Source organism: Narcine bancroftii, chromosome 5 (assembly GCF_036971445.1).
Source record: "Narcine bancroftii isolate sNarBan1 chromosome 5, sNarBan1.hap1, whole genome shotgun sequence".
NCBI classification, from domain to species: Eukaryota; Metazoa; Chordata; class Chondrichthyes; order Torpediniformes; family Narcinidae; genus Narcine; species Narcine bancroftii.
In genome coordinates this window covers 16,416,796-16,442,098 of record NC_091473.1, presented here as the reverse complement: position 1 = coordinate 16,442,098, position 25,303 = coordinate 16,416,796, and the positions used below count along the sequence as shown (strand labels likewise).

The following is a 25,303-nucleotide window of genomic DNA, read 5'->3' as shown; positions in this document are numbered from 1 at the left end:
GGTCTCATACTTGTCCTCGGCAGGTGGGTGCTGAACAAGGTGCAGCACGTGTCTGGCGGTGGCCTGGTCCAGGGCAGCGACAACATGGTAGAATTTGGTTGTGTCGGACGAAATCTGGCAGAGGTGAAACTGGGCCTCCTGAACACAGAATTCAGGCAGTTTCACGACTATAGCGCTGATCCCAGGCTTGCTCATGATAGGTTCAAAGACGTTTGAACCAGTCGGGGTCACCAATTGTAGCGGCAGCTACACTGCTCCTGCAATAACACACACAACCAGACGGGTTGAGCTCAGTGAGCAGACTAGTTAAATTGCAGGCTGCTGGGCTGCACTTATACTCCCAGCATGGACATGGCTGAGAACCGCACTGGAGGGCGCTGACGTCATCCGGGCATCACATGATTCCCAAGCGTGGGTTTCTGAGCCCTGAGCTGGAAGGAAGGGAAACCCCCGACGGTGCCATTTTTGCCGGCTGCCCCGCCGTGTGGCTTACAAGCGAGGCCAGTTCGCCTGCCTTGTGGTGAGCCGCCACAGCACTATATTTGACATCCTCCATTCCTCTGGAAGTTAAACCACTTCTATCCACAGGAGCCTTACAAATAGGGCAGGAGATACGACGACCTGAATTCCTTAGTAGTCATGCACTTTCCTCTTTTGGCCACACATCAGTTATTGTTGTTCTAGTGAGATATTTCTGATGGAAGTTTCTGTGACCATTGGAGATGGGACATGGCTAATGCTTGCCTTGAGTCAGGTCAACTTCTGAATGCTAATGCAATAAGAGACTTCAATTGTCTTCTTCCAACAATAATCACCATGCAAACCAGCCACATCACTGCCATCATAGCTGACTAAAAACAGGATCTTTTATAAATATATCAGAAAAATAGTTACAAGCTGTATTCCAAGGAGATGTCACAGATCTTGCAAGGGTTTTATTTGTGCTTTAAGCCTCACTGAGCCTAACTGCACAAGATATTGATCCAATCCTGTGTATTTCTTCCAGTTCAGTGGTAAATGCTTTAAACATAGAACATTACAGTATAGCCCATGATATTGTGCCAACCTATGGAAACTTACTCCACAACAATGAACCTGTCCCTACCTTACAGACATAGCTCTATTTTTCTTTCATCCATGTGGCTATCTAAGAGACAGTTGAATGTCCCTTTTGTACCAGCCTCCACCACCATCCCCGATAATATGCACCACTGTGTAAAAACCTACCTCTGACGTCTCCCCTAAACTTTCCTTCATTCACCTTAAACAGATGTCCTCTGGTATCTGCAATTGTTGCCCTATGAAAAAAGGTGCTGGCTGTCTAACTTTCCTAAGCCCTTCATAAACTTTTACACCTCTATTGTCATCTCTCATTCTTTGTTGCTCCAGAGGGAAAAGCCCTGGCTCTCTCAAACTTGAACTAGGAAAAATGTGGCTTCGGAAAAAAGACTGCTCCTTTCAGATAGGGGTGAAGAGGTATTTCTTCTCAGAGAATTATGATTCTTTGGAATTCTCCAACACAGAGACCCACAGAAGCAGATATATTGAATACACTGATACATTAAAACTACGGGGGAATTAAGGGGTATGGAGAAAGTGCGGATAAAGTAGTGGTATTTTTTTAAATTATTTTTCACACTGTGAACCATATCAATCAAAATACATACAGACATTTCCTTCTTAAATATACACAGTGGCACTTTCTCCCCTTTCCCCCCCTACCTTCCCTCCCCCCTTCCCACCCCCCCTCCAAACCCATTTAACATTCACATATACAATACAATAAAACCATTAAACAATGTCATCACACAATGAAAATAAACAAGAAAATTGTGTCATCTACTTTTACACACTGGATCAAGTCATTTTGTCTTCTTATCATTTTAGGGGGTTGGAGGTCCGAGGCAAGCCCTCTCTGTTATGTTCCATGTACGGTTCCAAAATTTGTTTAAATAATATGAGTTTATTTTTTTAATTATTGTAGAGCTCGTCGAAAGAACCAAAGACTTGTTGATCCAAACCAAGGCTTTTATTAGCAAAAGACAGGAGCTCTTCACAGGTGGCTGACCAGTCCGGAATGATCTGACCTGGCTAGGGACACATCCTTTTAAGGCCCAGACTGTAGGCATGGCTAAGCTCTCAGCCAATCGCTGTAAGCACAGTCATTACACTCTAGATACTGTAACTATATACATTGGTGATAGGTCTGTACTATCACAATTATATGTTATTTTTTCCAATGGAATACATTTATTCATTTCTATGTACCATTGTTGTACTCTCAGGCTCTCTTTTGATTTCCAAGTTGACATTATACATTTTTTTGCTACAGCTAAGGCTATCATAATAAATCTTTTTTGTGTTTCATCCAGTTTGAGGCCTAATTCTTTACTTCTTATATTAGTTAGAAGATCTCTGCATTTATTTGGTATGTTGCTTTTTGTAATTTTATTTAATACCTGATTTAAATCTTCCCAAAACTTTTTCACTTTCTCACATGCCCAAATTGCATGTACTGTTGTTCCTGTTTCCTTCTTACAGCGAAAACATCTGTCTGATAATGTTGGATCCCATTTTTTAAAACTTTTGGGGCGAAATATATAACGTGTGTAACCAATTATACTGTATCATGTGTAACCTTGTGTTTATTATATTCTTCATATTTCCAGAGCATAACTTTTCCCATATTTCATTTTTTATCTTTATATTTAAATCTTTTTCCCACTTTTGTTTGGGTTTATAGCTTATTTCATCATTTTCCTTCTCTTGCAGCTTAATGTACATGTTCATTATAAATCTTTTTATTATCATTGTTTCTGTAATCACATATTCAAAGCTGGTTCCTTCTGGTAATCTCAGTCTGCTTCCCAATTTGTCCTTTTAGTAGGCTTTCAGTTGATGGTATGCAAACATTGTACCATGAGTTATTCCATATTTGTTATTTCCCAAAAAACAATTTTCTATTCTTTTAATTTCTTTTCTCTCCCATTCTCAAAAGGAAAGATTATCTATTGTAAAAGGGATTAGTTGATTTTGCATCATTAATAATTTTGGTAGTTGGTAATTTGTTTTTTTCCTCTCTAAGTGAATCTTCTTCCATATATTGAGTAAATGATGCGGTTCTGGTGAGCTTTTATATTGCACCAGCTTTTCTTCGCACTTATAAAGTATATGTTCCGGTACCTTCTCCCCTATTTTATCTAGCTCTGTCTTAGTCCAATCTGGTTTTTCCCTTGTCTGATAAAAATCTGATAAATACCTTAATTGTGCTGCTCTATAATAATTTTTAAAGTTTGGTAACTGCAAACCACCTTGTTTGTACCACTCTGTTAATTTATCTAACGCTATCCTTGGTTTCCCCCCTTTCCATAAGAATTTCCTTATTATTCTCCTTAGTTCATTGAAGAATTTCATTTAGTTCAAAAAGAATGTTTCTTTTTTCAGGAATTTCTCTGTTAACGATTGAAATAAGTATTGTATCCTTGGGAAGACATTCATTTTAATGCAATTTATCCTCCCTATCAATGTTAGTGGCAATTCTTTCCAATGTTTTAAGTCTTCCTGTAATTTCTTCATTAATGGCTGATAATTTAATTTGTATAGGTGGCTTAAATTATTATCTAATCTAATACCTAGGTATCGGATTGCTTGTGTTTGCCATTTAAATGGTGATTCTTTTTTTAAATTCTGTATAATCTGCATTACTCATTGGCATCGCTTCACTTTTATTTGCGTTGATCTTGTACCCCGATATTTCTCCATACTCCTTCAATTTCTTATGTAGTTCTTATATTGATATTTCTGGTTCTGTTAAGTATACTATGATGTCATCTGCAAATAAACTGATTTTATACTCCTTCTCCTTTATTTTTATCCCTTTTATTTTATTTTCTGTTCTTATCAGTTCTGCCAATGGTTCTATTGCTAAAGCAAACAGTGAGGGAGATAGTGGACATCCCTGCCTAGTTGACCTACTTAATTTAAATTGGTTCGATACATATCCATTTACTGTTACCTTCCCCAATGGTCCCTTATATAATGCTTTAATCCAATTAATATATTTTTCTGGTAGATTGAACCTCTATAATACTTTGAATAAATAATTTCATTCTATCCTGTCAAAGGCTTTTTCTGCGTCTAAAGCAACAGCCACCGTTGGTATCTTATTTCCTTGAATTGCATGAATTAAATTAATAAATTTGCAGACATTATCCGCTGTTCGTCTTTTCTTAATAAATCCAGTTTGATCTTGTTTTACTATTTTCGGTACACAGTCGGCCAATCTGTTTGCTAATAATTTTGCTATTATCTTATAATCTGAATTAAGTAGAGATATTAGTCTATATGATGCTGGTATTAGTGGATCCTTCCTCGTCTTTGGTATTATTGCTGTCTTACATGAATCTGGCAAGTTTTGTTTTTCTTCTATCTGGTTCATTACTTCCAGGAGAGGAGGAATTAATAACTCTTTAAATGTTTTATAGAATTCTATTGGGAATCCATCCTCTCCAGACGTTTTATTGTTCGGTATCTTTTTTAATATATCCTGTATTTCCTCTATTTCAAATGGTTTTATCAGCTTGTTTTGGTCCTCTTCTTGCAATTTTGGCAGTTCAATTTTAGCTAAAAACTCTTCTATTTTGTCTTCTTTCCCCTCGTTCTCAGTTTGGTATAATTGTTCATAAAATTCCTTAAAGTTCTTAGTAATTTCCATTGGATTATATGTAATTTGTTTGTCCTTTTTCCTTGATGCCAATACAGTTCTTTTAGCTTGTTCTGTTTTAAGTTGCCAGGCTAATATTTTGTGTGTTTTTTTCTCCTAGCTCATAATCCTTTTGCTTTATTTTCATTATGTTCTTCTCCACCTTATACCTGTATAATGTTTCGTATTTTATTTTTTTGTCCACCAATTCTCTTCTTTTTGTTATATCTTCCCTTGTTGCTAATTCTTTTTCTGTACTTCCTATCTCCCTTTCCAACTGTTCTATTTCCCGATTGTAGTCCTTTTTCATCTTAGTTACAAATAACTTATTATCTGCCCTCTAATAAAGGTTTTCATTGCATCCCATAATATAAATTTGTCTTTCACTGATTCCGTATTTATTTCAAAGTACATTTTAATTTGGTGTTCAATAAATTCTCTAAATTCCTGTCTTTTAAGTAGCATGGAGTTTAATCTCCATCTATACGTTCTTGGTGGGATGTCCTCCAGTTCTATTGCTAATAACAGGGGTGAATGATCAGATAGCAATCTTGCTTTATATTCAGTTTTCCTAATTCTCCCTTGAATATGGGCCGACAACAAAAACATATCAATCCTTGAGTATGTTTTATGCCTTCTCCCTTGGGTGCTGCCTCCTCCATATATCCATAAGTTTCATTTCCTGCATTGATTTAACCATAAATTTGGCCACTTTATTCTTTTTGCTAGTCTTTTGTCCAGTTTTATCCAACTTTGGGCCCAAATTAAGATTAAAATCCCCTCCTATCAATATATTATATTCCCCTGCATATCTAAAATCTTCAGAAAGATATCTTGCATAAACTTTTGATCCTCTTGATTAGGTGCATATATATTGATCAAATTCCAGAATTCTGAATATATCTGACACTTTATCATTACATACCTCCCTGCTGGATCTATTATTTCCTCCTCTATTTAGATTGGTACATTTTTATTTATTAATATAGCTACACCTCTAGCTTTTGAATTATATGATGCTGCCGCTACGTGCCCTACCCAGTCTCTCCTTAATTTATAATGTTCCACTTCAATTAGATGCGTTTCCTGCACAAATGCTATGTCTATTTTTTCTTTTTTTCAGGAAATTTAATAGCCTTTTTTGTTTAATTTGGTTATGTATTCCATTAATATTTATAGTCAACATAGCCACCTCATATTCTGTTTACACCTCATTTCTGCTTCCTCACCACCACCTTCCCCTTTTCCCCATTTTCATCTCAGTTTTCCCTTTTTGAACTCAATGTATGACAACACTTTTAAAACATAAAATACTTCAACAACTCCCACATCTAAAATTCCCTTAACCCTAAATGTCCCTCCCCTCTCTGAGTCGCCCCTTGTCCCTTGTCGGGCAACCACAACTCCCCTCTCCATTTGGATTGCGAACCCTCTTGCAAGCATTAACTGATTTTGCAGTGACTGTTATTCTCTCCCACCCAACCCCCTCCAGAAAAGACTTTTATCTTCACATATAACAAAGCTCACCCTCTTTTTTTCCCCCTTACTTCCTTTCTTCCCTTTTCTTTCCCTTCTTTAGTTCTTACTTGTACATTATTTTTTACAGCTTTATATGTATTTTGTCGTTGTTCTTCATTCTTGCTACATCTCTTCATCTCTCCTTCTGTCCTGCAGGCGTTCTGCAAATTCTTATGCTTCCTCCAGATCCGAGAACAGTCTGTTTTGCTCCCCTGGGATAAATATTTTAAGAACAGCTGGATATCTTAACATAAATTTATAGCCTTTTTTCCATAGGATCGATTTTCCTGTATTAAACTCCTTCCTCTTCTTTAAAAGTTCAAAACTTATGCCTGGGTAAAAAAAATATTTTTTGACCCCTTGTATTCTAATGGTTTTTTTGTCTTCACTAATTTTATTCCTTGCCCTCTCCAGTATATTTTCTCTTGTCATGTATCTCAGAAATTTTACTAAAACGGATCTTGGTTTTTGTTGTGTCTGTGGTTTCGGGGCTAATGTTCTGTGCGCTCTTTCTATTTCCATTCCTTCCTTCATTTCTGGCATTCCCAGGACCTTTGGGATCCATTCTTTTATAAATTCTTTCATATTTGTGCCTTCTTCATCTTCCTTTAGGCCCACTATCTTTATGTTATTTCGCCTACTATAGTTTTCCATTATATCCATCTTCTGAGCTAACAACTCTTGTGGCTCTTTAACTTTTTTGTCACTGTCTTCCAATTTTCTTCTTAAGTCATTCACTTCCATTTCTACAGCCATTTCTCGTTCTTCCACATTTTCTAATCTTTTCCCTATTTCTGTCATGACCAGCTCTATTCTACTCACTTTTTCTTCTATACTTTTCATTTTTCTTTTCATTTCAATAAATTCTAATGTCAACCATTCTTTTAATGCTCTCATTTGTTCTTGAATATTTAAAAAATATATATACTGTCCATCTATTTTACGTTCTATTCCTCTGTGCAGAGCTTGGTCTTCTTCCTCTTCTTCTATGTCTGCACCTGTGTTTGTGTCTTCTACTTCTCTTCCTTGTATCTGTGTCTCTTCTGACTTTCTTGTTGAGCTGCTTGCCTCACTTTGCTGGGCATTTTTTTGCATGGTTTCTTGCTGTTGGTACTCTTCTTCTGGGCCAGTTATCTGTTGGGCCTCTGGTTGCTGTTCTTCTTTCCTATCACTTCCTTTTCTAACGCTTTCCTCTTTTTCCAGCTGCGAGCCCTGATGTCGGGTATCCCTCAGCTGGTCGCGCTGTGTTAGTTCGCTCCTCAGCTGGGCCCCCCTCCCGTCGGTGTTTTCTTTTTCCTTAGTGTGTGCATTGCGCACTTCTGTTTGGCTCAGAGAGCCATTTTTGTAGTCCATCGGTTGCGAGGTCGCGACTCTGCAGGGTCGTCACCAACCTTGGGGAGCAGGCTCTTTTCTCCACGATGGTTCCCTGTTTCTTCATGCAGGTAAGGTCTTCTCCTTTCTCTTCCGGCATCTTTTCTTATTTTTTTTCCCATTGTTTTTACTTTTTCCTTCTTGGGTGCCATTTTCTTTCTTTTCTCAACAACTTTATCTTTTATTTGTTTTGTTTTGTGTTTCTTGAACTTTGTGTTTTCTTCACTTTATTTCTTCTTTTCTGTAGAGGGCTGGTATTCTCCTACCGGCCACTACTCCATTTCGTGACTCCTCCCGGATAAAGTAGTGTTGAGCCCAAGGTTACATCAGTCATGATCTTATTGAAGGAGACGTTTGGCCTATTACTGCTCCTGTTTATTAAGAACTAAGTTCTGTGATTCCATATCACCAGTCATTGCAACACTGGCCTGCTTTACACTGTGCAGTGCCTTATCTACCTTCTGCTCTGGCTCTGTTGAACATCCTCTACTCATAACCTTTATTTTTCATTGAACTTACCTTGTCTTACAGCCTACGTTCTCATTCATAGACTTTGCAACTCCTCCATCTCTAGAAGTCCTGATGCGCCAGGCTTTTTTCATCAGAAAATGCCAACATCACTGTCTAAATTCTCCCTCCACCCTTACAAACTCTCGTTTGCAGCATTCCACTCACTGTGAACCAATCTCAAGGGTGTCAACCAATCTGCAGTAATAGGGGAGTGTCGTTTGGTGAACTGTTGGTTTTCAGACACCTTACTCCTCAACCTGGACCACATTGCCACCACTGAACTTCAGGCTGCTTTCTCCCACACAGTGACTGACCCCTTTCACCCCACCCCAACCCACCTCCTTAGGAAATCTTTCCTCTCCCACAACCCTCCACACCCTACTTCTTACCTCCTCTCCAGTATGTCCAATCAGTGCTCTCTGGTTCAAATTAGTCTTGCCCACCAACTTAGTTCTTTCTCCCTCAACTCTCTTCTTCTTATCTTCAACCAAACCTTCTCTCTTACATTCTTGACACCTCTGATGCTCTCTGCCAGATCTCCTCTGGCTCATGTTGACCATAGACATCTGATCTCCCTCATCCACATCTGGATAGTCTGAGGACCCTTCACTCCTTCCTTCAGCAGAAGCTTAACTAGTTCCTCCCACCAGCACCCTCATCATTTAAATTGAACAATCTCTTCAGCTCCTGTCAAAGGGATAGCTCTTGGAAATCGCCCAAGCTGTGCTTGTTCTCTTTCTCCTTGTATCTGTCTTATATTACAAGCCCAGAGGACCCCAAAACCCAGCAGCAATAGATATTCACTGACAAATGATGACTTAAACAAAAATTGCTTTTAATTATCTTTAAACATGAAAACAGGATCACATTTATCACTATGAACTTAACTAGCCTAACTTAACCCCTTTCTAATTCTAAGCACACATGTATGTAAGTTTAGAAAAGTTCTTTGATTCACAGTCCAATCTCACTTCATATTCCTTCAAGTTTACTGGTTGTAGCCAATTTTCATACTCTGCACAGAATTTAACATTTGTGAAGTTCACCAGGATTTGGTGCTTGTAAGGCAAATGGTTACCGCTCAGGAAGGTTCTTGTCAGTTTAGAGAGAGAGATTTGTTGTTCCTGGACACAAACTGATCCCCTTTTAATCAGCCACATCAGAGTCTTGCTGAAGAAACTTGCTCCATCAGGGATTTCCAGATGATAACCTCTTTCTTTCAGGTCATCACACAGTTTCTTTTTGTTTCTCTTACTTTAAGTGAAACATTAGACAGCCAGTCCTCTCCTCTTGCATGAACCACAAGGGATTTGACCAGGCTGAACTAAGTACTCACAACCCGACTTCAAAATGGGGTTTTTCCACAAGCTTTCCAGCTTGTCCTGTTCCAGTCCCAGCTGCTGCTGCTGAACTGTAGAAATGCAGAACTGACCTCTCTCTCTCTCTCAGAGAAAAAAAAACTGTTCAACACCCTTTGCTTGCAAAACCACATGACCCTCTTAAAACAGACAGGCTGCGACTCTCGAACTACTCCTCCGATCTCTTTCATCTGTTGCTTTTCAAAGCAACAATCCATTAGTGAAGTCTCTTGGGCACTCCCCAAAGATTTTGCAAAACCCCCAGGAACCACCCTGTCTAGATTGAGCAGAGCTCCAGAATTTTAAATGAGATCTGTTTTGAAGTGTTTGTATGCGATCTACACTAAAAAACCTGCCCAAATTTATCTCCCAAAACCATATTGAATACAATACAAATACAACATAATCTGTCACACTTTCCCTGACAAAGGAATTTTAACTCTGGAGTTAAAATTCTGTTATCACTAAACTGAGATTAAAATCACTAAAGAGATAATACACAATTTATTACAGTGTAACCTAATGTTGAGAGCATATTTTTCTTTCCATGATCAATTTTAACATCTTGACATTAATCACATTATTTGTATCTCTGATATGATTAATTTGCAAATTATATTCTGCAATATTAAACTCCAGTTTAGCAATCTTCTGTTTTTATTCGTTATTTTATTCAAAAACACGAGAGGATTGTGGTCAGTAAATATCACAAGTGGTTCATGAGAGGTACCGAGATATACATAAAAATTCTGCAGAGCAAATATGATAGACAACAGTTCCTTCTCAATAGAGGAATAGTTCCTTTTTTTAAAATTTTTTTTATTTTTCACACTATGAACCATACTGCACAAAATACATAGACATTTTTCTCTTGAATATATACAGTGTCGTTTTCTCCCCTTTTCCCCCTCCCTTCCCTCCCTCCCTCTCCTCTTCCCATTTATTCAAAGTTCAATCTATAAGATACATTAAACCCGTTAAACAATGTTGTCACTTCATAAAAATAAACAAGAAGTTTTACTGAGTCAGTTCTTTTCATTATCTTCTCCTTCTGTCATTTTAGGTGGTGTAAGTCCATGGTAGGATTTCTCTATTGTATTTCATGTATGGCTCCCATATTTGTTCGAATATTGTGATGTTATTTCTTAAATTATGTTATTTTTTCTAATGGAATACATTTATTTATTTCTATGTACCATTGTTGTATTCTCAAGTTGTCTTCTAATTTCCAGGTTGACATAATACATTTTTTTGCCTCAGCTAGGGCTATCATAATAAATCTTTTTTGTGCTCCATCCAAATCGAGTCCAAATTCTTTATTTCTTATATTACTTAGAAAGAAGATCTCTGGGTATTTTGGTATATTGCTTTCTGTGATTTTATTTAATATCTGGTTTAGATCTTCCCAAAATTTTTTCACTTTCTCACATGTCCAAATTGCATGTATTGTTGTTCCCATTTCCTTTTTACAGTGAAAACATCTGTCTGATACTGTTGGATCCCATTTATTTAACTTTTGGGGCATGGTGTATAGCCTGTGTAACCAATTATATTGTATCACGCGTAACCTCGTGTTTATTGTATTTCTCATAGTTCCAGAGCATAGCTTTTCCCATGTTTCATTCTTTATGTTTAGATCTTGTTCCCATTTTTGTTAAGGTTTACAGTTTGTTTCCTCGTTCTTTTCTTGCAGTTTGATGTACATGTTTGTTATAAAATTTTTAATTATCATTGTATCTGTAATCACATATTCAAAATTGTTTCCTTCTGGTAACCCCAGATTGTTTCCCAATTTGTCCTTCAAGTAGGTTTTCAGTTGATGGTATGCAAACCTTGTATCGTGAGTTATATTATATTTGTCCTTCATTTGTTCAAAAGATAATAATTTATTTCCCGAAAAACAATTTTCTATTCTTTTGATCCCTTTTCTCCCCCATTCTCTGAAGGAAAGGTTATTTATTGTGAAAGGGATTAGATGATTTTGTGTCAATATTAATTTTGGTAGTTGATAATTTATTTTATTCCTTTCTACGTGAATCTTCTTCCAAATGTTGAGCAGATGGTGCAATACTGGTGAATTCCTACGTTGCACCAATTTTTCATCCCACTTAAATAGTATATGTTCAGGAAGTCACGTGATGGAGTAGTGACTGTTAAGAAAATACCAGCCCTCTCCAGAAAAGTTTAAAAAAAGTAAAGAAAAAGCAAAGACACTAACACAGAAACCATAACAAATTAAAAATAAAAGTGTGGAGAAAATGGCAGCAAAGAAAGAAAAACCAAAAACAACGGGAAGAAAAGAAGAAGGAAAGATGTCAGAGGAGAGAGGTGAAGGCCTTACCTGTACAAGGAGGCCCACTGTGGAGAGAGAAGCCCGCTCCCTGAGGTCAGTAGAAACCCCAAACACAGAACTACAAAGATGGCTCAAGGAGCCAAACAAAAGTGCGCAACCGTGAATCCTCACGCATGCGCGATGCACAAGACAAAAACAACACCGATGGGAGGGGGGCTAGCTGAGGAGTAAATCTCCACAGCTGAAACAGACAAGTATAACACGACAGCAAGACTCTCAACAGGAAAACATAGAAAATAACGAGAACAACAAAGAAGAGAATAAAAATAAGAAATCAGAGAAACAACAGATGACCAACTCAGAGGAAGAAGACCAACACCAAGACACTTTTAATAAAAATAAAACAAAAATACCCAACAAAATAAAATAAACAACCCAACAAAAAAATCAGAGAGACAGAGGTAAAGGACACAGATCCTGGAGTGGACTCAGAAGAAGAGGAGGGAAAACATCAATCTCTACACAGAGAAATGGAAGATGAAGGGAAGGGACAGTACATGGATAAAAAATTTTTAAAGAATATATGGAAACATTAAAAGAATGGCTGACACAAGAATTCAGTGAAATAAAAAGAATAAAAGGTACAGAAGAAAAAGTGAATAGATTAGAGATGATCATGACAGATATAGGAAAAAGAGTAGACAAGGTGGAAGAACGAGAAACAGCCATAGAAATGGAAGTAGATGACTTAAAAAAGAAATTAGAAGAATCTGATAAAAAAAGTTAAAAGAGACACAGGAGCTGTTAGCTCAGAAGATAGATATAATGGAAAATTATAATAGAAGAAACAATATAAAGATAGTGGGCCTTAAGGAAGATGCATCTATTCTCATGACTTAAGATGGCCTAACATTTCCTCCAAATTTTCCAAAATTGCTGAGTTAGATTGGCACACAGGATCCATGGTTTCTCACAATATGAAATAATTTATAAAAGAATGGATCCCCAGGGTCCTAGGAAGGCCAGAAATACAGGAAGGAATGGAAATAGAAAGGGCACACAGAACATTAGCCCCTAAACCACAACCACAACAAAAACCAAGATCCATTCTAGTAAAATTCCTAAGATATACGACAAGAGAAAATATATTGGAGAAGGCAATGAAAAATATAAGAGAAGATAAAAAACCACTGGAATACAAAGGTCAAAAAATGTTTTTCTACCCAGACTTAAGTTTTGAACTACTGAAGAAGAGGAAGGAGTTTAACACAGCAAAAACGACCCTATGGAAAAAAGGTTATAAATTTATGTTAAAATATCCAGCGGTGCTTAAACTAGTTATCCCGGGGCAGCAAAGCAATCTGTTCTCGGATCCGGAAAAAGCACGAAAATTTGCAGAACACCTACAAAACAGACAGATATAACAAGAACAAAAATGACAACAAACTATATATAAAGAAGAATAAAGTATAATTAAGAACTAAGAAGAGAAAGGGAAGAAAGGAAGTAAGGAGGGAATTAAGAGAGTGAGCTTTGTTATATATGAAGATTAAAATCTTTTCTGGGGGGGCTGGGTGGGGATGAATAACAGTCACTGCGAAATCAGTTGACGCTTGCGAGTGGATTTGCAAATCCAAATGGAGAGGGGAGATGTGGTTGCCAGACAAGGGACAAAGGGCAACTCAGAGAGGGGAGGGACTATTGGGGATAAAGGAATTTTAGATATGGGAATAGTGGAAATATTTTATGTTTTAGAAATGTTGTCTTACAATGTGTTAAAAAAAACAGAAATGGATAAGAAGGGAAGGTGGCGATGAGGAAATGGAAAAGAAAGATAAACAAAGTATGAAATGGCCATGTTGAACTATATGACTTTAAATATTAACGGAATACATAACCAAATCAAAAGGAAGAAGCTGTTAAATTTATTGAAGAAAGAAAAAATTGATATAGCATTCATGCAAGAAACACATCTAACTGAAGTGGAACACAAGAAATTAAAGAGAGATTGGATAGGGCATGTAACAGCAGCGTCATATAATTCAAAAGCCAGAGGAGTTGCTATATTAATCAATAAAAATGTACCTATCAAAATAGAAGAGGAAATAATAGATCCAGCAGGGAGGTATGTAATGATAAAATGTCAGATATATTCAGAATTTTGGAATTTACTCGATGTATACACACCTAATGAAGAAGATCAAAAATTTATGGAAGGTATCTTTTTGAAGATAGCAGATACGCAAGGGAACATACTAATAGGAGGGGATTTTAACCTTAATTTGGACTCAAACATGGATAAAACTGGAAAAAAGACTAACAGAAAGAACAAAGTAACCAAATTTATAATTAAATCGATGCAGGAAATACAACTTTTGAATATATGGAGGAAACAACACCCAAAGGAAAAGGAATATTCATATTATTCGGGTAGACATAAAACATACTCAAGGATAGACCTATTCCTGTTATCAGCCCACATTCAAGGAAGAGTTAAGAAAATGGAATATAAAGCTAGATTGTTATCAGATCACTCACCCCTGTTATTGGCAATAGAGCTAGAAGGCATTCCACCAAGAATGCATAGATGAAGATTAAACTCCATACTACTTAAAAGACAGGATTTTAGAGAATTAATTGAGCCACAAATTAAAATGTACTTTGAAATAAATACGGAATCAGTGAAAAATAAATTTATACTATGGGACGCAATGAAAGCATTCATCAGAGGACAGATAATAAGTTATGTAACTAAGATGAAGAAGGACTACAATCAAGAAATAGAACAGTTGGAAAGGGAAATAACAAATACAGAAAATGAATTAGCAATAAAGGAAGATACAACTAAAAGAAGAGAATTGACAGACAAGAAAATAAAATATCAAACACTACAAACATATAAGGTGGAGAAGAACATAATGAAGACAAAACAGAAATATTATGAACTAGGAGAAAAAATGCACAAAATACTAGCGTGGCAGCTTAAGACAGAATAAACTAAAAGAACGGTATTGGCACCAAGGAAAAAAGTCAAACAAATTACATATAACCCAACGGAGATCAACGAAAACTTCAGGGAATTCTATGAACAACTATATCAAACTGAAAACGAAGGGAAAGAAGACAAAATAGATGAATTTCTAACTAAAATTGAACTACCAAAATTACAAACAGAGGAGCAAAATAAATTAATAAAACCATTTGAAATGGAAGAAATACAGGAGATATTAAAAAAAGTACCGAACAATAAAACACCGGGAGAGGATGGACTCCCAATAGAATTCTATAAAACATTTAAAGACTTATTAATTCCTCCTCTCCTGGAAGTAATGAACCAGATTGAAAAAACACAAAACATACCAGATTCATGCAAAACAGCAATAATTACAGTAATACCAAAGACGGGGAAAGATCCACTAACACCAGCATCGTATAGACCAATATCTCTACTTAACTCAGATTATAAGATAATAGCAAAACTATTAGCAAACAGATTGGCCAACTGTGTACCAAAAATAGTAAAACTAGACCAAACTGGATTTATTAAAATAAGACAAACAACGGACAATATCTGTAAATTCATTAACTTAATCCATGCAGTACAAGGAAACAAAACTCCAACAGTAGCGGTTGCTTTAGACGCAGAGAAAGCCTTTGACAGAATAGAATGGAATTATTTATTCAAAGTATTACAGAGGTTAAACCTACCAGAAAAATATATTAATTGGATTAAAGCATTATATAAGGGACCATTGGCGAAAGTGACAGTAAATGGATATATATCAAACCAATTTAAATTAAGCAGATCAACAAGGCAGGGATGTTCACTATCTCCCTCACTGTTCGCGTTAGCTATAGAACCACTAGCAGAACTGATAAGAAGAGGAATAGTTCCTTTGATGTAACAAAACTGCACCTGCTTCCCCCTCATTGGCATCCACTGCTAATGAAAATGGTCTGTCAAAATCAGGAGATTTTAACACAGGGTAATGGGATAGCATCTCCTTTAAATTTTCCAAAGCTGTCTGACAACCTTTAGTCCACATAAATTTCTCCCCTTTCTTCAAAAGATTGGTTAAAGGAAGAGCGACTTCAGCAAAATTTCCTTTAATATCCTGCTATTCCTAAAAACCTTCTCACTGCTTTCTTGCCATTGGGAATAGGAAACTCAGAAATTGCATTCACCTTAGCTTGAATAGGTGCAACTTTGTCATGACCAACTACATGGCCTAAGCATGTTACAGTGGCATTTGCAAATTGACTTTTTTGCTAAATTAACAATTAAGTTTGCTTTGGATAATCTTGCAAACAATTTGATCAATTTCCTTAGATGTTCTTCTCAAGTGTCACTTTTTGTGATCAAGTCATCAATATAAGAATCTGTATGTGTTAATCCTTGGATTACCGAATTAATTATCCTTTGGAATGTTGCAGGGGGATTTTTCATACCGAAAGGTAACACATTATTCTCATATAAACCGGATGGAGTTACAAAAGCCAAAATATTCTTTCCTCTCTCAGTTAGAGGCACACACCAGTAACCCTTCAACAAATCCAACTTAGTAAGAAATTTAGCTTTCCCAATTTTATCAATACAATCATCTATTCTCGGAATAAGATATGCATCTCTTTTAGTTACTGAATTAACCTTCCTATAATCTGTACAGAACATAACAGTTCCATCTGGTTGAGGTATCAGAATACAAGCAGAACTCCAATCTGTGTTTGAAGCTCTAATAATATCATTTTTCAACATATATTCCACCTCCTGATCCATGATTGTACTCTTCTGAATGTTTATTCTATATGGGTGTTGTTTTATGGGACTTGCTTCTCCCATGTCCACATCATGATAAATCACTGATATCCTTTTTGGCACATCAGGAAACAAATTTGTATATTTCAAAATTAAATCTTTCAACTGCATCTATTCTCATGACTTAAGATGGCCTAACATTTCCTCCAAATTTTCCAAAATTGCTGAGTTAGATTGGCACACAGGATCCATGGTTTCTTTAAGGTTACCCTCACAAGATTCTGTTTCCATAATCTTACGATCCATAACTTCCTCAATCCTGTCAACAACTAACACCTCAGATACATATTGTTCTCCACTGCCCTTATCTTCATAATAAGATTTCATTAACAATTCATCCTTCAAGTCATATCCACAACCCATTTCTTTAATCTCCTTTTCACTTACTGCTTTGTCCCTTAAGTCATTAAGATCTGTATCTATTTTCTGTTGCTGAATTGACTCTGTCCTTGATAAAGAGAAATCCTCACTCTCACAATTAACCTGCTCTTTCAAGACTATTTCAGAAGCACTGGGCAAGTCTCTATCAACTGGATCTTCCTCAGCTCTCATCATTTCCTTAGACAAATTGCAACTCTAAAGATCTATCCTCCATAAAATTATCTGTCTTTATCAACAAATTTTCCCTCACCTATGTAATATTTCACTATAATTTTCTGTATTTGTATTTTCCTCATCTAATGCTTGACTTCAGTCAACTTTAATGCCTTAGAAATAACCATCAGTTCCTCTTTTCTCTTGCTCTGCAGGTGATGGTTATGACAAAAATATATCAACATCCATTACTACTGTTTTTCCACAAACAAGCTTTAAATTAGCTTGAAAAAAACTAATTAACTAATAAATTACAAAAACTCCAAAAGTTTAAGATCCCAAAAGTCTAATGTTCAATCCGAAAGGACAAAGCCCCAAAAATGTTACAAGCCCAGAGTACCTCAAAACCCAGCAGCAATAGATATTCACCAAGACAAAAGGTGACTTAAACAAAAGTTGCTTTTAATTATCTTTAAACATGAAAATAGAATCACACTTTAACTTACCACTATTAACTTAACTAACCTAATAACTCCCTTGTAATTCTAAGCGCACATGTATATAAGTTCAGAAAAGTTCTTTGATTCACAGTCCAGCCTCACTTCTCATTTCTCCAAGTTCACTGGTTGCAGGCAATTCTTATACTAAGCGCAGAATTTAACATTTATGAAGTTCACCAAGCTTTGGTGCTTGAAAGATGGTTAATGCTCAGGAAGGTTCTTGTTGGTTTTTAGCAAAGAGATTTGTGGTTCCTGTTCATAAACTGATCCCTTTTAATCAGCTGCGTCAGTGTCATGCCGAAGAAACTTGCTTTACAAAAACCACATGACCCTCTTAGAACAGCAAGCTGCACTCCCAGACAGCCTGCGGCTCCGAACTACTCTTCCGACCTCTTTTGTCTGTTGCTTTTTAAAGCAACAATCCATTAGTGAAATCTCTTGGGCACTCCCCAAAGTTTTTGCAAAGGCCCCCAGGAGCACCCTGTCTGGCTCGAGCAGAGCTCCAGTATTTTAAATGAGATCTGTTTTGAGGTGTATGTATGCGACCTACACTAAAAAACCTACCCCAACTTATCTCTCAAAAACATATATATAATTATACACAATACAAACAACATAATCTGTCACACTTACCCAGCCCCATTGTAGCCTGTTCTCATGATTACCTGCTCCATATCTGATTATTTCCTTCAGTTTCGTGACTTCTCCATCTCAGAGGATAGGATGGCAAACATGATCTGTTTACAAACCCATACTCTCCAGAAGTGTGACACCAACAATTCCTCCCATCCTGCCCATGGGGAGACACATTCCCAGTTCTATCACCTCCCACTTATCTCTGTGATGAGACTTTTTAAAACAAATAAATTCATTGAAATTAAATAGGCCATTTTGGACCACGAGACCAGGCCACCCAATTTACACCCTATTAACTTACACCCCTGGTACATTTCGAATGGTGGATGGAACCCGGAGCCCCCAGGGAAAACCCACACAGACACGAGGATAACGAACAAACTCCTTACACACTGCACGGGATTCGTACCAAGGTCCCAATTGCTGGCGCTGTAAATGCATTGTGCTAACCACACACCCCATCTTTCCTCTCTCACTTTAAACCTGTGACCTCCAGCTTTGTCATTCTGGGGAACAATTGATTTTTCAAGTGATGTGTGCCACTCATGATCTTATATACATATGTAATGTCACCGTCAGCCTCTGACACTCCAGGGAAGAAGTCCTAGCCTGTCCATTATAATTTAAGCTCTCCAGTCCCAGTAACATCCTCATGAATCTGTTTTGCACCCTTTCCATCTTACTGAAATGCACCAATTGCATTCAAATGTTCAATTGTGATCTCCTCTACATTGGTGAAACCATATGTAGGTCAGGTGATTGCTTCTCTAAACACCTCTATCCAGCTCAGAAGGATGACCCTGAGCTTCTAATTGTCTTTTGCTTTCCACTCCCACTCTGACCTCCCCACCTTTGGCCTTCTAATTGTTTGAAGCAAGCCCATGGATCAGCACCTCATTAGACATTCTACAGCCCTTGGGAGTTTCGGATAACCAGCCTTTCCTGACTGTATCGGAGACAACCAGTTCCACTGTCAGGTCATCCACCTGTGGCATCAACAAATTTTTTCTTTTTCCACAGATCATGTCTGATCTGTGAGTATATCCATCATACTCCTTTCTGTAATTGGGATTAGTATAGATGGAAACTTAACAGTGACGCCAAACCATCTGAGCACTTAAGAGTTTGAACATCTCTCTGTGGTGCAAAATAATGTGTCGGTTGTATGCTTACATTTTAAAATGAGGAACAATTGGTTAGTACGAACATTTGGGCACTTTCACAATGGATAAAACAGATTTGGTATTGAGCACGGTTTTAATGCAGGTATTCACTGATGAGGAGTGAATAGAAACTGCAAGAAAACCTGAGAACCATGAGAACTATGCTGAGAACTACAGCACAGAAACAGGCCCTTTGGCCCATCTAGTTTGTGCTAAACCTTCATTCTGCCTCATCCCATTGACTTGTACTTGGACCATAGCCCTCCATCTCCCTCCCATCCATGTACCCATCCAAATTTTTCTTAAAAGTCAAAATCGAGCCTGCATTTACCTGGGAGCTCATTCCGCACTCTCACCACTCTCTGTGTGAAGACGTTCTTCTTAATTTTTCCTTTCAACATTTCACCTGTCGCCCTCAACTTGTATCCTTCAGTTTTTGTCTCTCCAAATCACAGTGGAAAAAGCTACTTATATTTACTCTGTGCCACTCATAATTTTGCATCCCTCCATCAATTTTCCCTTCATTCGCCGACAGGATTACAGGGTGCCAGGCAGAAAGGAAGGATGTTTGTCAACTATACCCTCTTGTTAGTGTTGAAAAACAGATGCTAAAGTTGCCCCATTATTCTACTTTTGAGGCCCAAGTCCTATCTAACTCCAGAGAGTCAGGGAGTCGCTCTTAGCATTGTACCTCCAGCTAATTTTCTTCTCTGAAACCTTATGCAGTTCATTTAAATCCCATGGATGTGTTGCGTCTTGACTGTATATCTGTTTACCTTGTTACCCCTGGGAAAGGATGCTCCACAATTGTTCAGATGGGGAGCAGGTCTTTTAATGCAGCCTCAGTAACAGTGTAACAAGGACACTTTGTGATGACTTGGTTATGCAGGAGACCCGAAGAAGACACTACACACCGAGCAAATTAAAGTTATTCACATGAAAACAGAAAAGCAAGAGTAACACAATCTGAAATAGTTTTTTGAATATGAAGTTTATTTTGAGAGTGAACCACATACCTAAAGAGTAATGTCCTCTGCTGATGGTAGAGATTTAGAAATCCCAAAAGTGTGTGTGTGTTTTTTATAGGGAGGTTTGATATCTAACAGGTGTTGGAAATTCACTCACTATAGCCACCTAGAGTGCCTATAGTGTAACAATATCACAGCACTTAAACATGTCCAATAAATGATACACTTACTGACATTTATTCGACAATTTCTTGGACATTATTCTTTCAAAATGTTGACCTTCCTTAAGGAACAGATGCACAAATAGCGAGCCCTGTCAGCAGGCGATACTCAATTTACAAATAACATAACACACATCCTTTCTTCAAGGAACATCTTGTAAGGGACTTGACACCACGCTCAACCAGTCAGAACTAACATATATTTTGCACACTCTCAATTACCAAGGTCACTTTCAATTATCTATAAGTAGCACGTGGTAGAAAGGGGAGGTTAGAACAAAGCTCCTCATTTACGAGTGAAGGTCACCTCCTCTGCTCTTTTTCTTCAGTTTACTGTGCAAAAAAACTTTTCACACCGAACCCCTTTAATTTGCAATTCTCTACAGTTGCCTGCAATCTGCGCCTGTACACTGTTCCACAGTTACAGTCAGAATGCAAGCAACAGCTGGAATGTGAACAACAGCTAGAGAACCTGAACCTCTGCCTGGCTGCAAGCTCCTGTGCTCGGATGAAAGAACATTTAAGACGAGTTTAAAAGTAACTTATGAGGTACACATTTAACGACTGAGGACAACGGTCTCCCTGAATAAAAAGTGGAAGCTGTGGTATAAAAAACGATTCTGGCAACTGGAAGGTGACGTGGAAAACATGCTCCCGATTGCTGATGTCATAACATTCCAACTACGTCCACCTCCGTTGGAGAACTGTCCCATGACTTCAGCTTTTCTTAAAAGCCATCTCATTTGGCAAAACTAAGTAGTGCATAAATAAATGCAACCTCTCAAAAGCAGATACAAGCAGAATATACCAATGGATGTAACAATATCCAGTAACACTGAAACTGCCAAGATCTCCCACAAAAAGTAAAGAGAAAGTCGAGAAAGCAGTGAGGCCAACACAATGTGACTCTTGCATTTCCCAATTCTTCTTGTTCATGTAAAGGGTCTTCCACGCAGCAGATCCATGAAATCCTGCTTTCCTCACAAGTTGCCTTGTCAGGAAAATATTGGTTGCCCAAACGACCACAATAGACCAGCTCCACACACACACACACAGTTTGCAGCTCCACCACATGACAACACGGAGATGTGAAACTGGGATGAAGATTCAGGCTTCCGGAGGAAGGAAGTCCTCAGCCATGAAAACCACACAGCTGATTATCTGGTTACAGGAAGGTCCCAAATCAAAGGCCACTGGCCAAGGGAGAGAGGTTGAGGCTGGAAGTCCAAGGCAGGAGAAACAGCTGCAAAGTCAGCAAGGTGCAGGGCGAGGGGATCAACATGGCTCCGCCACCACAGTCCGAGGTATTTTCCTGCAAAGATGGTAAACACCCTTAGCAAGATCAATAGTTTACAAGCAGATTACATACTCAACTAGCCCCGACCCCCAACCCCCTTACACTGTCTCACAAATATGAAATATCTGCTTCCACACCTGCCTCTGGCAATCTGTTCCAGGCATCCACCTCTTCTCAGTGTTAAAAAAAACTTGCCATACACATCTACTTTAAACTCCTGAATGTAAGTTCTCTGATGGGTGAAAAGGTTCTGACCACCCACCCTCTCAGTGCCTCTCATGATATTATAAACTTCTATCAGGTCCCCCCTCAGCCTCTGATGCTCCAGAAAAAGCAACCCGTTTGTCCAACCTCTCCTTCTATGTCATCCTCTCTAAATCAGGCAACATCCTGGTGAACCTTTTCTGTTCCATCACTTCCACATCCTTCCTGTCATGGAGCAACCAGAATTGCGCATGATATTCCAAGAGCAGCCTGACCAAAGTTTAATATAGAACTGCAACGTGACCTTCTTACTCCTTCTTTGCCACCATCTTTACCTGTGTGCCATTTCTCTGCCCATATCTGTAATGGGTCGATATGCTGTTGTATTCTTTGATAACCCTATACACCATCCACAATTCCGCCAATCTTACTAACCCTCCCACCTCCTTTTTCATCTGGTCATATAATATATATATATAGACACATACCGTGTGTGTGTGTGTGTGTGTGTGTGTGTGTGTGTGTGTGTGTGTGTGTGTGTGTGTGTGTGTGTGTGTGTGTGTGTGTGTGTGTGTGTGTGTGCACATACATACATATATACACACACACACACACACACACACACACACACACACCACAAGGGGTGTCCAGCACTGATCTCTGTGAAAAACCACTGGTCATGGGCCACCAACCTGAATAACAGCCATCCACTACCACCCTCTTGTCTTCTATGGGCCAGCTAATTCTGTATATCAATTCCCAGTAGATATCAATGCATTTGCACCTTCTCAATCAGCCCACCATGAGGGATTTCGAGTAATGACATGATCAGCAATGATTTTCGCTGAGTGACACCTTTGGAGTAGGAAGCTCTATTAACCAGACAGACATGTGGTGGTGGAATTTACCCAGAGGTTGGTATACAGGGAACACAGGCAGGTAGGGAATGCTGGAAACTGAAGGCAAACAGAGTCAAGACAGACTGAAATTATGAGTTTGAGTCGTTAATGCAGAAACTGGTAATAAAGGATAAAGGAGGCCTCAGTGAGAAACGTACAGCAAGATCTTGTGGGCAAAAGACCAAACAAACAAGAGAAGTAAAACAAAACAATTCAATATGCTTGAAGGATCAGGAAGGCACAAAGCTGTGACCTTATCTTATGAATCATGTTGCTTTCACAGTTTTGGGGAGTGGATTCTGAGGGGAACATATAGGACATGGAGTTAATCTAGTCATTCAAAATAACATTGTGAAGGTCATCATGAGCAGGCTGAACAGTTCAAAGAGGCATCTATCATCACCTCCCTCGGAGCAGCAGGGTCCACTGGGACAGAGGTTGTTGGAAGCAGGTTGCAACAATAGCATGGGATTGGGCATTGTTGTTTGTTGGGAGCTTACCCTGTTTGTTATGATGGCCCCTTCAGAGAATGCTGACACAACTGCAGAAGGTTGTTTAAGGGTTAAACTGGCTGGTGAAGAGGTTTGAGGTAGGTAGGGATTCAAGTCTCCTGCCTTATCCAGCTGCACTGACTAGCATCACCTGGTTCCATTCTTACCTACCTGGTAATGCATATTCAAAAAGCAATACACAAAAGTGTTGGAGAAACTCAGCAGGTCATGCAGTGCTCACAAGAAGTAAATAGTGTGGTAAACCACTGTAATGTATAATTATCTGGTCAAGCATGCCTATTGGCTAATTGTACCTGTGGCCCTTCCCCACAAGCTCTTGAATAAAGATGGCTGCTGCAACTCAGGGCAGGGCAGCCGTACAGTAAGGATATGCTATGTTCTCAAGTGAATTAAAGCCTATTGGTTTCTCCACAATAGTCTCCTGAGTGATCGATGGTAACCAACTTTTCTGGCTTGGGCCATTTGTCAGCTGTAAGCAAAAACAGTCAAGCACCTGAATAAAAAGGTGGGTAGAGGGTGAAGGAGGCAGAGGAGCATAAGCTAACAGGTAAAAGGCCATAGGTGGCCACAGGTAGGGACAGTAGAAGAGAAAAAATGTTGCGAAGTGATAGGTGTGATGGTACAGATTCTATCACCGATGTATATATGTGTATATTGTAGTATAGGATGGCTGTGATTGGCTGAGAGTGTAGCCACGCCTACTGGCAGGTCTTAAAAGTGTTGCTCTGAGCCAGAGCTAGATCATTCTGGACTGGTCCACCTACATGTGATACGCTCCAGTCTTTTGGTTAATAAAAGCCTTGGTTCGGATCAACAAGTCTTTGATTCTTTCGATGTGCACTACAATTTTATTAACAAAAATGTTTTCTAGGGATGGAGCGTATTCTGCGACCAGAACGCCTCAACATCAACCCAGTCAGTTATTGCCCTGAATGACTTTGAGCACTGAGTGAAGTGCTTCGAGGCTTACCTACAGCTCTCTGACCCTGCCATGGAAGAGGACGGCCATCGACTGCTAAAGATTGATGTCTATGGTGTCCCCAAGGGTCTATGAGAGCATCCAGGATACAGCCACCTACACAGCAGCCATGAAGGTGCTGAAAGGTCTCTATGAGTGACCTGTGAACAGGGTCTATGCCCGGTACAAGCTAGCGACCAGGAGGCAACTGCCCAGTGAGTCCTGTAGAGCTTACTTCCAAGCACTAAGGTTACTGGGCAGAGCCTGTGCCTGCACAGACAGAACTGCAGCTGAGATCACCGACGATCTCATTTGGGATCTAATGAGGTGAGGCAGTGCCTGCTAGAGCATGGGGGAGAAAACCTAGAGGACACGACCCGGATCGAAGAGACGATGGAGGCTATGGTCTTAAGAATGGATGCTTACTCTCAGGGCTGGACCCCACGCTATGAAGTGAGTAGGATGCCTGCTCTTAACCCTACTACCCCATGGCCTTCCGATGGCCTGGCTGCTGCCACTACCCTGCCTGATGCGACCCTGAAGTGCTTCTTCTGTGGGAGGGACAAGCACAGCAGGTCCCAGTGTCCTGCAAGGAAAGACGGGTGCCAGAAGTGCCATAAAAACAGCCACTCTGTTGTATTCTGTCGCTCCAAAATGGCCAGCGCCAAACACAGTGCCTCGCGTGAGGCCCAACCACCATCTCCTCATTCAAACTTCTCTTTATCAGAGCTCTCGTCCAATGAGAGCGAGGACTCAATTTCGCAGCAGCAGTCACGGAGCAGGCGGGTGCGCATAAGGGACACCTCACCCTCGCTGCAATGACGTTGGCCTGCTTGGACCACC

General features: G+C 38.9%; 1 protein-coding gene across 5 annotated transcripts in view; it reads right to left on the bottom strand.

Moving 5' to 3' along the window:
- Positions 1-20,373: 20,373 nt before the first annotated feature.
- The window catches only part of LOC138763163 (voltage-dependent calcium channel subunit alpha-2/delta-2-like), a 604,584-nt gene continuing 599,654 nt past the window's right edge, over positions 20,374-25,303 (bottom strand). For 4 of the 5 annotated variants that reach the window (XM_069936885.1, XM_069936886.1, XM_069936887.1 and 1 more), the window contains one exon: positions 20,374-21,902. In XM_069936885.1, the coding sequence (XP_069792986.1) occupies positions 21,774-21,902 (129 nt within the window). In that variant the 3' untranslated portion in view covers positions 20,374-21,773. The remainder of the gene's footprint in view (positions 21,903-25,303) is intronic. The other variant, XM_069936888.1, reaches the window with a different exon arrangement.